The 16,103-nt window shown below is 49.2% G+C and overlaps 1 protein-coding gene across 2 annotated transcripts in view; it reads right to left on the bottom strand.

The window, feature by feature from the left end:
• Nucleotides 1-15,724, bottom strand: part of Tet (Ten-Eleven Translocation (TET) family protein) — a 185,756-nt gene extending 170,032 nt beyond the window's left edge. For both annotated transcript variants that reach the window (XM_089582649.1, XM_089582651.1), the window contains exon 1: nucleotides 15,423-15,724. In XM_089582649.1, the coding sequence (XP_089438775.1) occupies nucleotides 15,423-15,500 (78 nt within the window). In that variant the 5' untranslated portion in view covers nucleotides 15,501-15,724. The remainder of the gene's footprint in view (nucleotides 1-15,422) is intronic.
• Between the last annotated feature and the right edge of the window lie 379 nt (nucleotides 15,725-16,103).

Raw genomic sequence — 16,103 nt, 5'->3', positions numbered from 1 at the left:
TGCTGCGGGCTGCCCGGGCGAATCAACAACTGCATGCAAGCTTCCGCTGCAAGTGTGCAAAGCGCGATTGAGATTCGTGGCGCCCAGCCTTCGGCACTGGCCGAGTGCGTATGAAACGCGGTTTTGTTATATCTTTGCGCTTGGAACATCGTACGTGAAAGAACTTCTGTTAGCACGCTCCGATTTCAGAAGTTCTGTCCGCACTGATATCAGGACATGATGCGGAATAATTTGAACCGGATACTATGATGCACTCTAAGAACTACTGAAATAGGTCTTTCTTTCCATCAGCAGCGGAGATAATATCAGACGCCAGGCGAGCCGCACCAGCAAAGCGGCTATGGGAAGAAATTAGCTTGCAACGCAGTTATCACTTCTACCAGCAACTTGGTATTGGCCAGGATCCTCAAAAATGATTCATTTTTGACATTGCTCTATCCCAGGGCACAATGATGCGTGTTTTCGCGACATACCTGCCGGACACATCACGCTTAATATAGCCGCTTTCACTTCGCGAATTATAGTTCGAATTTTAAGAACGTCTCAGTGCGTCGGGCAATGTTTAACTCCGCAAGGAAATGTTTGGCAATGTTTGGTAATGTTTAACTTATGGGCTAATATCCCGCCGCTATGAGCCGCGGAACTCCAGTGATGCGAGCGAAAACACTGGCGATTCTTGGCGCCGCGGCGGCTGGAGCGGCCAGAGCGTACAGTGAAGTCTACCATGGCGACACCTAATGTTGCCGCCGCGAAGTGGCAGGCTATCGACATACGCGCCGCCACCGGTCCTTATGGAGCCACCACGCAGTGAGCGCACTATCCCATTCGAGTTCACTTTAGCGCACGTGCGGCTGTTCTGGCATGCAAAACATTCGACTATTGACGGCGTGAAGCGGCAGGTGTACCGAGGCGGCTCTCGCGAAAAGAAAGGCGGCAGGGACACGTGCGCCCGCAGCAGGCACGGATACCGAGAAAATTTCCGGCTGTCATCCTATCCCTGGTACTCGCGGACGCCAGCATTTCAAGATGCTTGTTCACGCCGAGTTCGCAGTCAGTGGCCCCGCTTTTCACCTGATTTCAGCGCAAACACCCTCGCAGCCGGCTGCTTAGACATGCAAAATACACAGAATCGCAGTCTCGTATCAACAAGTGTACGAAGTTACAATGATGGCCTGCAGCGCGCATTTCAGCCTCGTTGATTTCTTTTGAAGCACCACGTATAGGCTACTATTTTGATTTACGCAAATCGGGAACATGTCCTGACGGAAATAATATTTCGGCAGCGATCGCCTGAGAGGCGAGTCAGATCCGGCTGTAAAGAGATACCGTGGCTGTTGCGTCCTGATGCCACAAATGCTACTACCAGCTGCCAAGGTAGCTCCACGTCGCCGTAAAGTTCAGTACAGACGTACTGAACTGATCACAAGCACTGATCACAAGCATTGCACACACATTGAATCACGCAGGAAACTTGTTTTTTCACTTTTTACAAAGTACCTGCACGGTCAAGTGGCCGCAGCTAAATATAATGCCCACAAGGGCGGTTCACAATTTACGTCCCTCAAGAACCCACCGGTAGTGCTCTAGAAGAGGGCACTAGGACAGAAATGCGTACCGAGAACATTCACAATCTTGGTGACAGGTTTTGCTGTGCTGCAAATGTAAAGCAGTGCGCAAAAACGGAGGACGATTGGAGAGACAACACAACCAACAGGAAAGCTACAGAAAACTGTCATTTGTGTGCACCTTCGTCGTCCCCGTTCCATCGCGTTTCTTTTAATATTAACTAGTAACCGACTTGCCCAAAATCAGGCTTTAAATAACTTGATTACCTACTCCTTCTTGAGCTTAAAATTAGAGGGAACGTATGCATATTTATCTCGCCTTTGACCGGACAGTTGCGATTGCTTCTACGTCTTCTGCCCATATTGCGTGCTTTACAAGCGCTTTTCGATGTTATAATAACCGGTTGCCGTGTGAAAAACGTCACTCAAAACAGTACAGAAGTCGGGTGGGAGACGAGGGACCACGCGCCGGACACCTTCCAGCGGCGACAGCCTACGCGAAGCTTACGAATAACTATCAGAACCCATGGCAGTTGCAATGGACCTTTTCCAGTAGCGTCTTGTGCGTGCGCCAAGCGTCCTCATCCCCTCGAAAATGGCGGTTGAGTTCGCTGCACGAGTTTGTCCCTTGTTTTTCCATGTTCGTGTTTGCGTGAACGACGACGTGACTAAATCTGGGGCAATAATTAGGTGCAGTGCTAGTGTCTTCTAGGTCCACGGAGATGCACGCATGGTCCCCGTACACATTAGCGTCAAGCAAGATGACGCGGTCTAGTTCGCCTGCATCGGATGCTGGGAGCTAAACGGACTCAGTGCAGGGCTGACAACAAACAGCCCGGCAGGTGTGTCCACATTCTAGTGATGCAAAACTATCGGGAAATTCGAGTTTTTTTTTAAACTATCGATAGCACTACTATCGATAGACTATCAATAGTATTATCGACAGTACTATAGATAGTAGAATCGATAGTATTATTATCGGTAGTATTGCTATCGATAGTAAGACTATCGATAGTAATACTAATATTACTCATTTGTTGACCAGCGATATAGCCAAAAACTTTGCGATACCTGACTGGTTCCACGGTTTTATGAGGCTTAACGTCCCAAAGAGACTAAAGGTATGAGGGATGCCGTAGTGGAGGTCTCCGGATAAATTTCGACCAGCTGTGGTTCTTTAACGTGCACTGGGACAGTTCGGAATAACAGCTGGAACTGCATCGAATGAAATAACAAACAGCACAATTTGTGCTGGCTAACACGACGCCATAGTGCACTGCAGACGTCGTCTTGCTGACGTAACCGCTGCATAAATGCTTTTCGCACACATGCTTCGCAACTAGGACATTCGTGACACACCACTTTATCCAGTAACTTTACGTAAAGAACGTCTGCAGAGCTGGGTGACGCGTAGGCTGCGAAAACGGGCGAGTCCTGTCAGTTATTCATACCGTTACCTCCATACCACACACTCAGGAAGCCAAGTTTAGGATGCAGTGGGTACGCGTGATTGATTTTATAGAATCGATAGTACTATATATAGCAAGTAGTATCGATACGGCTATCGATAGCACTATCAATAGCACTATCGAATGTACTATCGATAGAAGTATCGAAATTACTATAGAAAGTACTAACTATCGATAATACTATATCGATAGCGCGCTATCGATAGTACTAGCGATAGTTTCTTTTTGCCATCGACAGTTCGATAGTGACTCAACTATCGATAGCATCGATAGTACTATCGATAGTTTTGCATCACTAGTCCACAAGTAATTCACGCCACTCTCATTCCTCTGGCCAGAGGAACCGCGTACTGTTCTTAACTGTTGCCCGAGCCTTTGTAAAGGAATTTCCGCGGAAGATGCGAGGGAGCGTGTCGGTCAGGCCCGGTAGGCTCAGTTCGCATCCATTCCGATTGCCATGACTGGCAACCGGCGCGATGAGTGTGGTTCTAGCTGCTCCGTTGCTGGTTCCATGGCTGACAAGCGGGTTCCGATCGCTGGAATACGTTGCACCCCTCGATAAAACGCGCTACGTAAGAAAAAAAAAAATGTTAAAAAGTGGAAGTGCGAGAACGGGTGTAATCAGACGTCATGTGATTACAATACGATCAAGCGCATCGTCAAATTAAAGACATTGGAGATATTGGAGCGCGCTGGTTTCAGGGAAACAGCTATGAATGCAACGTCTACATTGGGACATACGGGGCGTGTCACGTAACTTGAACAAGGATTAACAAACAGCTACGCACCGCAGCCGGGTGAAACGAACGACATAATGTTTCCCGCCATATGGGGCTCCTCAGAGCATTTTAAAAATTCCGCCTAATTAGTTAATCAGCTGAGATTAATTATCACTTTTTTAAATAATCACTTTAGGGCCAAGTGCGGTGCGTTAATTTGTGGAGAGGGTTAAGAAAAAAAAAACGATCCAGTTTTTTGTGCCAGCGCATCTCGACGCAATTATTTTTCCCGGCATTAAAAAAAGGCCAGCGAAATATATAAAAAAAAAACCACGTGACTGCGCTTTTGCGCTGTCATATTCCAGCGCTCCCAACCATGTTTTTCAACGAAGAAAAGGTGCGCTATAAGTTCCAGAATTAGGTCTAGTTGGTTATACATCTTGAAGAACCGCGCTGAACTTTTACGAACAAAATAATAGTGGATTCGAATTCCACCGGCGGCATGTTGTTGTTCTTTCTTCTGTTTTCAAATAAATTATAAATAAACAATTATCCTGTTAATCTCCCATTGATGAATACCACAAATTGAAAAAAAGAACATTCCCTACGTTCCTTGGTTTCAGCGACTGTTGGCATCCTTCATGTATAGATATAGCAGGGCATTTTGATTAAACACATATGTTCGGAAACTATATGCGAGTAAACCGTGCGAACCACGTGGTAACTTTGCGGCGAGCGAGCAACTGAACGAAGCGGCGAAAAATTTGCAGCTTGTTGGAGCTTCGTCATCTGGCCTCTCGAGTCGCCGCGGTCGGTCGGAACAGGTTTTTGTGTCGCGGTGGCAGAAATCGCGAGCGTTCTCGTTTGCATGTGAAACAAGCTTATCCCCCTACGATGCGGTACGTCCACTCGGTCACTGTAGAATGAGGTCGCAGGAGAGTCATTCCGAAGCCAAGAGGGATATAGTCTGTCACAGCCGACAAACAATTAGCGCGCTTGATTGTCCTTTTCGTCTTCCCTCTCAAATACGGTTCACCAACTGGCCTACACCCTTCTCAAGTGTGGGCGGCCATCGACGCCGTGCGTTTTGAAGAAGCAACCATGACCGTGAAGATGGCCCAAGACAGAGTCGGCGCTCCGTTGCCCTGCAACGCCATCTCCACGGTTTATGTGCGGAGTTGTACGCTTCCGGGGTGACAAAAAATGGAGATTCCTTGCCTGCTGTAGAATAAACAATCTGCTTACAACCCTGCTGTAACTTCCTTGTATAAAATAATTCGCGCGACATTTCTTTTTTTTTTTTTCATTTTGGGCCGTTTTTTTCCTTCATGCCATTTCCTCCGGGGCCATTTTTCATAAACCCCTCTTAATTATTCCCTAAATACTTATTACTATGTCAACCCCCATCGCTTTCCTCCTCAGCAAGGGAAATCTCATGCAGCTCAAGAACAAAGCTGCAGACGCCCCTCAAAGAATGCTTTCCAGCCAATGGTGTGGACAAGTTTTCATAACGCCTTGGTTAATCCGATTATAAGCCGTGGTCAATCCCCTTTCATCCGCCATCCCGTGCGAATCCAGGCTAGTAGGTCCAAGGGGATTAACCACGACGTCATAAGAATCGGTCGACGCCATTGGATGGAGGGTATCTTTTCAGGGATCTTCGCTGCATCGTTCTTGAGTTATATCCGACTCTACTGGAGTTTACGTCTCAGTTCTTTGGCGTTGGAAAAAAAAAGGAAATAAAAGAAGATGGAGAAGTCTACTCTTTCAGCAACCACTCCATTGCTGTGGGAATTTCTTTGCGGTCGCATGCGAGTGGAGCAATGGCTACCACCCCGCTCCGGCTTCTTTCTTTCTTTGCAGAAAAAAAAAAAAAACCATCGCGTTGCGCTTTCCTTCGCGAAGGAGAATATGGCCCGTATAACGCCGCTTCTTGTTTGTTTTTGCGCCCCACTTTTTGCACACTTCGCGCAGCGTCTGGCGGCGGACCCTTAACTACGCGGTTCTAATTTAAAACAGCGCACTGGCCGAGGAGGCTCGCTCAGGAAACCAAGTCAGCGGCTGCCAGCCGAACTGCCGATGCACGAAAAAGAGGCGAGAGAAGGCGAGGCGGCGGTTTTTGCCTTCTCCACCCGCCTTCCTCGCAGCTCGAGCTTTGCTTGGCTGGACGTTTCCTGTGAAAGCGGCTGCAGCGAACGGACTGTTTTCCTTACTGAGACCCCCCCGCCTCTCTTTCTTACCCTCCATATTTTATGCGCGGCTTTCGTTATGGTTTCGATTCCAAAATCATAATCAGATGCAGGAAGAATTCAGAAACAACGTCAACTATCATAGCAGGGCACTTCGCTCATTTCTGTTGTTGCTGCCCGCTTCAGTTTCCTGCATGGTCTGATAGTTATGCTGGTTACACACATGAAGCAGCGTGAAGCAGATATGTGGTGGATTAGGTTGAGTCCACAGCACGTGCAGAGCATGATGACCCCTTGGCAAAAATCTGCAAGTCACCTTCCCTGCACAGCGAAAACTCCTTCACTATAATGCGGGACAGCCTGTTTTATGGGCAGAAATCAGACACAGTGGTTGTAAGCTTCTGAAACCAGAATGATGCTATGCATCCTTCCTGCATGCTTGTGCCGCACGTTGAGGGAGGAGTGAAACGCAGCTGTGCTAAGCCAGTGTTGCTAAGCTGTGCTAAGCCGCTATGTTCGCTAAGCCACTACGTGCTATAAGACACTATGTTCCTATGTTCTCCCCTGTGCTGCTCAGGATAGCTGATTTCCGGGTTTTTACAAAGGGAATGTCAAGCCAGCATCGCACGGTAGCTTATGGCGAATTCCAGTGGTCGATCTGAAGCAAGGTGCTGAATCCGCGTCCCAATCCTGAACGACCAGCGAAACACAATCATGCTCCGGCTTCCTGCCCGACGGAAGCTCTGTGTGCAACCGATTCCGGAAACTGGGCCTAGCTGGCATACACGTCTGCACATCTTCGCTTGACGATGATCAGCGATGATGATTGAGTTAAGCTGTATCTTGCGCTTACTAGGTGCGCCGCATTTTCCCAGTTTTCGTCCAACTCTTGAGTTCAGTTTTAATCCAGTGCACAAAATTGCGCATTAGGAGATAAAGTGACGTTCTGTGGTGAAAACTTGGTGCAATTCGTCTGTCCCATGTGACTAGATGACGGAAGCCAGCAGTCACGTGTCTACAGAGCGGATTACGTAACGGCAATATTGTTCAAATGCGTCATGTGTTTTCAGAATGCCATTTTAATTTTACATTATCATTTTCTATTTCTTCAATGCGTTTTCTGGTGAAATTGAAGCCTGCAACCAAAGGTGCGCTGCTTTCGCCCGTTCTCGAAGCAGCAACGTTAGAAACACCGGAAGATATTTTTAGGAAGTGCTTAATGATTACTGGGTACGACCACTTTAATGTATTACGACGCTGACGAAATGGCAGTCGGGGAGGGTGAACGAACGTCGGCAAAGTATTCCTAAGTATACCTCCTAAAAAAATTTTCCTAAAAAAAAAAATTAAAACGTCGCTAACGTAACTGTTTCGAGAATGGACACTTGGTAAACCAAGCTCTCCGTTGCTTAAAACAAATAAAAAAAAACTGTTCTTGTTTCATTTTGTTAGACCAGTCGAGTGTAGTGATGACAAAACTTCCCAGTGGTCAAGATGGTCCAGCAGCCGAGGATAACAACATTAAATGAATTAAAAGCATTTCCACCAAGTGCCCAGAGTGAGCACTCAGATTTTAACCCAGAAACAGAGCAGCACTTAATAGAACCACCAGCGTCAGCTCAGTGGCTTTGGCGTTGGGAGGCTGAAGCTGATGTCCCAGGAATTTCGATGGAAGCGAAATGCCAGAAACGCCCGTGCACTGTGCGGCGCCAACGCACGTTAGCGAAACCACAGGTGGTCGAAAAACCGACCCGGAACCCTGCACAATGGCTTCGCTTTTGGACGTTAAACTAAGGCCCCTAGAAATTTCTAGGGACCCTAGTTAAACGCCAAGTTCACCCTGCACCACGACCATGCACGCCAGAACGGGTTCTTCGTCAGAAATCGCGTTCTCCAACCTCCCGTAGAAGCGTGAGGCGAAGCGCTGGCACGGCATTACAGCTTCGCGCTGAGACGCCGTGCGGCAACCGATTTCAGCGCGCCTAGATGAGCAGCTGGTGAGGGTCAGCAAGGAATACGCGGACGGCGGCGATTACCGAGCTCAGTGGTCCGACGTGCGCTGCTGCCCCGTGCGTCGCCTGGGGCCCCGTTCGCTGACCCTGGACGACGGCCGCCAGTTCTAGGGATCCAGGTTCAACGGACACGAGTCGAAGGCACCTCGCTCGCCGAACCAGGCGGCTCGGGTAAAATCGGCGGCACTAAGACGCTGCTGGCAGGGCTGCTACTCTGCGTCCCCTTCCGGGAATAAGCCGCTTTCAAAGGAGAAGCAGCCATGTCCGGGAGAAGGGGGGAGAGGGTGGGAGGCGGATGCCGCTGGGGTAAACCGGGGAAACAAAGGCGCGAGGCAGCACAACGCGGAAAGGTGCACTGCGCCTGCGGCAGCCTCGCGCGCTGTATCTGCGGTTAAAAAAAAAAAGAAGAAAAAAACTTGGCTTTGAGTGACAGTAAATTCTTAGTGCTTCACCCGTTGCTGCCTCGGACGAAGCCAAGCTGCGACACATACTTCCAGAAAAACCTGGCGTCCAAGTCGTTTTTTTTTCTTCTTCTTTTTCCCCTCTTTCTCGAAAACAAACTCTGCGAAGAAATTTGCGCGGAAACGAAACCCCCCCCCCCAAAAAAAAAAAAAAAAAAAAGAGCACAGAGGACGGGAGAAGTGGAAAAGGCACGGCGTAGAGAATGCACAGGGAAACGTCACCTGGGGGCCTTTGTAATGTGTGCATATTTGCAAATGTTTGCAAATAACGATCGCGGTCCGCCAAGCAGCGACCAAGGAATTCAGCACAGTGACTCCGAGGCTGCATAAATATGTAAAGATAAATGTTTTCAGGAGGTTCTCGCAGGTCCCACATGTAATAGGCCTACTGTTTTCCGGCGACGGGACCGCCAAGCATAGTCATCGGCATTTATTTTACAGCCCGCTTCCTATAAGTCCGTTCGAAATTTGTGGGCAGTTTCGTCAGTAAATGCTGTTCGCAACGCAGTCAGGAGGAAGAAGGTCAGGTGAGCCTTCAAAGGAATCGCCAAAATGAACTTGTGTCCTTCAATATCATTTGCGCAGTTGGAAGGAAATATTTAGAGCAGGGTGTTAGAAAATACTAAATCGACACGGACAATAAGCACCTGAACTTGCGGAATACTGAAATATAAGCTACCTCAAAATGCAGTCCTTGACTTAAACCAGCCCATTAGAGTGCATAATCAAGGTTGTGAGTGGGTCGACAGAGGAGAATATTAAAGAAAAAAACAAGGAACTGCCCGAAACAAACCAGTAAATTTTTTTTTAATTTGCACGTTCACATGCCGGAGCATTGAACTTTGCTGCGTAACAGCCGCAGACTGTGCAAGACACACGTGCTCAACGTTTCTGCAGCATGGACGTAATTCGGTGATCTGAATAGAACGGCACTGGCAGTACCCGCGCTGAGCTCAGACGGTGTGGAGCGAATTCGCGACGGCGTGGACGGCAAGACGCTTTGCTTCCTTTGCACCATCAGCATGACGTAATCTGAACGCTTTATTTTTGAAAAGCGAGCGCAGGCAGCATTCGTTCGCTATAAGCGGTAAATTTCTCGCAGCTCGTCGTTATTGACACGTATATACCGAGGCGTGTCTTGCTTTCATCCCATCACCGGTTTTACGCGCTGCGCCTTCGTCAGTGCTTAGGCGCAGTCGCGCAGATTACACGTACAGAATGCGGTGGTGCTGACAACGAGCCAAATGAGAAAAAGCAGACCGGTTGCCCGTGTGTCACTGACTACAGAGTGTTCGTAAATACGGAGCACTGTAGTTGGTGCGTCGAGGAAATGCCGAGTTTATTTGATGGACATTTTGCACGCTGCTGAGGAGAAAAGTGTATCCATTGATTATAGAAATGGAGGTGTTCATTATTTTTTACGGATAAGCTATACAGCTACTCCACCAACACAAGGCGTCAGCATAGCAGAGAAACGAGGACGCATCAATGAATGCGCTTAGTTTAAGCACATTACTTTATGCTGCCGAACAAGTATGCACAGGAAAGTTGTGGCGATACGACGCACACACGCAAACTCGTTACGACGGGAAAGTGGTGTTCTCTTCTCAGTGTGCACCACACGAGCCGCCCACTGCAGCTGTGCACGCAGGAAGTTGTTTGCGGAAGACGAACTTCGTGCGTAAAACTTGCCTACCGTGAAATCTTTTCTTTCAGTTCTGTCTTCCTGTTTCTTCCGGTGTCTCTGCCTGGTTTTCCCCAGAATTCCCCACATCTCTGTTGCACGTGGCGACATTCGAGAATGGACAGTTCTCCAGCGTCAAGAGGTTCTCGCGCCTTACGAGGCACAGTTCCAGTGATCTTGCTCGCCTTATATATGTAAGCCCGGTTCTAACCTCCTTACACAACCTTTTCGCTGTCCCTCGCAGCTTCAAAAGGACTCTGAGGATAACTGCATCCAGTTTTCATTATAGGTGAAAATCGATTGTTTAGCGCTTTGCGACGATATATGCTGGCGTTTGTTTGGCAGCAAATTACTCATTTACTGCTGCCGACGACATTGATGAAACATTTAGAAATTTAAAAATGGAAACGGATAGCGCATGAGCGCAAACCCCGCGTTCAGACACTAACCCGCTTAACTCGAACACTGCCAATGGTGCCTTTATACCAGCCTCAAAGACACACGCAGACTGCAAACGCTGACGCCCTTAGCAAAGAATACGGGTGAGTGTTCAACATTGCCACCGGAAAATTCGGTACCCGTCAGCAGGAGAAATTAAAAGGCACTTAAGAGTTTAACGTTCGTGGCTGTCCACATACTTCAAGGGTACAAAACTTGGGGGATATAATACAGAAAGAAGTCCCGAAGTGAAATACTGCACTGAACCTTCTTATGGAAAACTAATCGATAAGCCACAAGCAAAGAAAATGAACATCGCACTAGGGCGAAAAAAAGAACATAAAACTAAAACAATAATAACAATTACCATATATCAATGCGCTAGTGATCATATTAGCAACGTAAACAGAGATCATCATGTTACGAACTCAACTTGCGCTACTAGACGAGCGTTTTGAATTGACAAGCGAAAACTCTTCTTCGGTAGTGCAGACAATATCTTTCGAACAACTGAAATCACACAAAGCTTATTTTGTCGAACAGCGTACGCAACATGGGAACCAAGAAGCTAGCGCTGGCGTCATCAGTGAATTCATTGGGTGTTCTTGAAAACAGAACAAAAAAAAGCATAGAAAAAACAAGGGAGCAACGCTAAGTTTGAACATGGCCGATGTCTGATACTTTTGGGTAAAATAAATAAAGCACAACGAAAACAGCGAAACACGTAATTAAGGAAACTAACTAAACGTACCAACAAAAGCTGAAGACTTAGTTCTTCAAGGAACGAAAAATACCATTTCGCATCCTTTCCGAACCACGTTCTCTGTTTTAGGGCGCGTTTGGGCACATTTCCTTGCCCACTTCAGCGTGGACCTGTGTATGTACTGGCTCTGATGCGACTTAAAAAAATAGAGACCAATGAACGATCAAGGTTCGGGTGGTGCTCGTTGGGATGGAGGTCGTCTGGTAGGCCCGGCTTGGCCTACCAGTATTTGCAAACGGCGTGAGTCGGTGCTTAAGCCCGCATACTCCAACCACGTTGGCCAGGACCGCATGAAAGATGCACTACCACGATCAAAATCTTACTGGACGCGTGTTCTGGAAGTGAAGCTTTATTGCAGGTCTCCCTCGCGACGCCACTGCGTGGTATTGTTATCACCGGATAGAGCATGCACACATTTCAACCGACTGGTTCGTGACTGCGTCCATATATATTCTTGAAAAAGACTAGTCCCTGGTCGAAACGTTGAATAAATCTGTTAAGTTTTTCATCATGACTTCCCCAACTTATTATATATATATGCTGCTGAAACGCATAGTCAGAATCTCGTAGCAACCGTGGAACTGCTGAGCTCTGGAGGGGTGATACGATACAGTTGTCCTCACTTCCGAAAGATCTGGAGGCTAGGGACGCAATTCGAGCCACACCGTACGACGCATGCACACGCAAAGCAACTGGCCTGTTGGCTTTGGAAAAGCCTTTATGCAGTAAGCAACGCAAGTATTTCACACGAGTGCCAATTGTGAATTCACCGCTGACATTCCCTGTACCTCGATTCCATAAACACATGAAAGCTCTGAAGCACGGTTCAGAAACCCTGATGAATCTTCTGAACCTTTTTTTACTCCATACAGCCGCGAAGGAAATTTACTTCATCGAGCCTTCAATATTCGCACTGAATGCACGGCCGTACGAGACGTGATGAAGGTAAACTAAAATCGCTGTTACGAAGCGCAGTCTTAGCCGCACATGGTACAGCAGATAAAACTGCGCAAGTGTGTCCAATTTTACAAAAAAAGACTTCGCACTAACGGGGTCAAGATGCTGACGTCAACATTTTGCAAGCTTGTAATAGCAGTCGATTTGTTTCTTCCTCTCAAGCGACGCAGCGCTAAGTACCAAGACCTCCTACACCGTGAAAATGTTATGCAGTGCAGCTAGCTGCGTGAAAAAGCAAGTATGAGATACTGCAGTGTCTCAAACACGTTCCCAACAAATAAATCTTCACAAAATTTAGGGGTCCCCTCAACAATGCCGTATATTCCTTTCATAGGGGTGCATTGAATTGCAACGCGAGACTTCCCCTTTCTTTTCCGACACGAACAACTGGCCAATGCAGAGTAGCTGACGTCAGTGTGCAATACTCGCTGCCCAGCGCAAAGAGCGCTTTGGAGTAAGCTCCTTGTCTTCGAGTTCAGTGTGCGCGGCTCGTTGATATTTTACGACGGGCTACAGGAACTGCCGTGTGATATCAGCTGTTCGCACTCTACTTTCCACTGCCTTTCAAAAGCCTCACTGAAAACTCGACGCAACATTTAATGAGAAATGCAAATCAACCAATAAGTCGCGCAAGCTTAGTGACATTCCGTATGGCATATGAAAGGTACGTAGTACAGGTAACGGAAACATCAAAGGCAGCAAGCTTCACACGAGCACTCCACCAATGATTTCTCCATATGCATGGATCACGAGCATGCTATCCCCCTCCCCCCCCCCCCCCCCTTTTTTTTTTTCAAATAGTTTCTCTCTAGCCGAATAACACTCAAAAGGCATTTTCAACTTCAGCGCGGAAATGCCAATAAAATTCGTTCTGTGCAAATCGACTGTTCCCGTTCACATTTCAGCTACTTGTACATGAGCTCAAGTGCTTCATGGTGGAAGCTCGGGCGTTAAAATTCCCAAGGGATCTTACAACCTATTATGCACACACACAAAAAAAGACATCAGGAACACTGGATGCAAAATCTGCGGTAGTTATTACTTGTAACCCTCTTTTAAAGCGAGTGTATAGAGCAGAGAAGCGCTTCGCTCACTTGTGGAGTTGTTTTGACGATAAACGGTGCACCTAATCACATCCTATTGTAGCGGCTCAAACTTGGAACGAAAGCGGCTGGCAGTCCGTTTTCTCAGCACAGTCAAAGTCCTCGGCGCTAAACGTGGGGCATCTAAGGGCACGGAGAATAAGAACACGCGGCGGATCACTGGGACCGCGTCGGTAAACGCGACGCGCGGCCAACGAAGAAAAATGTACTCACGAAAGTGAGCCGAGCGCGGGTGTCGAGCGCTGGCCAGCGCGACTGCGGTCATCGCCGAGGGTGCTCGGGGTTTGCGGCAGGGGCGTGAGTGCGAACGCGTGACTCCGAGCTTCGGCCGCGTCGAGAGGCACAGCGGAAGCGCCGGCCGAATGGAGAGCAACACGCGCTCGCACACACACACAGAAACACGCACAGACGCACGAGTGTCTCGCGTTTCAACGAAAGCCGAGAAGGCAAGAGCGGCGATAAAGAGCAGGACACCCCCTACACACACGCAGCGCAGATGCGATGCTGGGCGAAGAGCGGTGTTACGCGCGCCTCTCGGTCCTGTTGCTGCAGAGTGCGGAAAAACAACGACAAAATTAACCGGGAGATGCCAAGGCTTAGGCCAGGAAACCTTGGCATCGTAATCACAGCTCCCGATGAATTTGCGTAAGAGTGGAATAGTTAAAAAAAAAAAGGGTACGAAACGACGCTCTTCAAAGGTGGCCACCAAAAAGGCCGCACTCTCTTCTGGTATACCGCGCCTAAAGCTTGGCATGCTGAAGCTTCGCGACCTCCGTTATATCTCCGGGGAAACGCGATACGCGCAGAGAGATGTAAGCCTGCACGAGCCGCAAGTTCCAAGTCTCGCCGTGCGAACCTTGCAGGGACGCATGCAGAGGTCGCAAACTAATGTTACGCACGCGACGAAGAAGTACTCGCAGAAAGGCGCCAGTCGGCTTCTTCGCTTTCCGGGCGAAATTCGGCTCAAGACAAAAATAAAGCAAAAAAATGCTAGGACTTGTTAAAGAAAAAATATAGCGCACATTCCATAAGAAACATTAGTTTATATGGTGCATTTTATTTCACGTCAGCAAATAAATAAAAAAAGAAGCATCATGGCGTCGATGACTTCAGCGTGCAAATAAGTCAAGAAAGAAAAAAAAATTAGGCGAGCTTGATTCGACGAACCATGCACCAAATGCTCACGCTAGTAGACGAGGTCCCAAAAGCAAAGTTTTCGCTTGCCTTGGCATGTTGTCACATCAGTCATAACGACCCGTGCCTCGGCATTACTACCATGATAAAAAATGCGCTTAAACTGGACGCAACCTTTTCACTAGTTCGACCACAAAAAGTGTCCAAAAGTTCTACGGCGAACTACATGACGGAGTAATTTCCATCCAGTCAGCTGTCTCTCGCCTTGTGGAGGAAGTAGACTAAACTTTCGGTAAAAAGGTCGCCTAACTAATTGATTCCGATGAATGCTAACATCTTGCAGCTCATCGTCGGCGCAGTCAACTAGGTGCGAGCAGTAATCACGTTAATTTGCCGTTTTTTTTTTGTTTTCGGAAGAGTCTATTTCACGGTCACAGAGAAACAGACATGCGAACACTTTACAACACGCGCTTTTTTTTCGTAGCCGGTTGGCAAGTTGTCATTTACAAAGGCAAAGGAAAACCCGACGATTTCCGTGCACAGAACAAAAACACGGACGCATTCTTCAGAAAAAAAAAAGTCAGAGAACGAAAACTGGAAGAAAAGGAACACAACCAATACGAATGTCAGCCGCAGGGGCAGTTTGGAATCGCCGGCAGCATCGGCCTCCTCACTGTGTAAACACAAGCGTCGGATGCAAGCGGCGTGCAGGGCAGGGACAAAGTGCAGGCCGTCGCGAGCCTTTGCGGAAACAGCCACGCTTTTTTCTTTTTTCCGCGCACATTCTCCGGGGCCAAGCGCGCACCGATTTTCAATGTCACGGCCAGCGGCGCAAGCAGGAGAAAACCGAGCGGCGGAGGAGCGCAGCACGTGCGTCTCGCCGGCCGGCGAGGCACACACACAAACACGGCGTGGGAGGGGGGCTCACCCTGTTGTTGTCCACAAGGGCTCGCGAGGAGGCCTGGTGCGACGGTGCGGCGGCCTCCATGGGAATCCAGGCGCGCATGGCGTGCGTCGTCGGGGTCCGAGCGCCTGCTCGCGGCGGCCACAACGGGTTGTGCTGCTGCTGCCCTCCGGGGTCAGAGGCGTCACGTGACGGAGCGCTGGCCTCCCAGCGGCGGCGGCGGTCGGGCCCGGGGGGGGCCCCGCTGGTCCGTGGCGGCGGCGGCGGCGGCGCCTGCTGCTGCTGCTGCGTGCCGTGTGTGTCGCCCGAGGAACGCCCTGCGACGGCGCGCTAGCGAACAACTCGCGGGGTCCTGCCCGCGGCGGGCGCCCCGAGGCTTCCTCCTCGCCGGCCGGGGAGGGGCCTCGGTGGGCGAGGCTCCCCTCTCCATTCGTCACTCCTCGCTCCTCCTCGGAGTGGCGTCATGCCGCTGATGCGGATGGAGAGGAGCGCTGATCCAGGATGCTGCTGCTGCTGCTGCTGCCCACCGCGCTGATGCCGCTCGCGTTGGTCCCCGCGACGTTTCGGCGCACCGACTGCTCTCCGCCCGAGAAGCCTTGCGAGCTGGATGAGAGCCCATCTCGCCGCCGCGTATCGCAGCAGAGGCCTCCGGTCGCGCGTTAGGCCTGTTCGAGTATGGTGGCTCGGTGAGGCGTGCTGGCCGGG

This window comes from Amblyomma mixtum, chromosome 3 (genome assembly GCF_055824585.1).
Source record: "Amblyomma mixtum isolate Tamu chromosome 3, ASM5582458v1, whole genome shotgun sequence".
Lineage (NCBI taxonomy): Eukaryota > Metazoa > Arthropoda > Arachnida > Ixodida > Ixodidae > Amblyomma > Amblyomma mixtum.
This window is presented reverse-complemented; position numbering and strand designations above follow the sequence as displayed.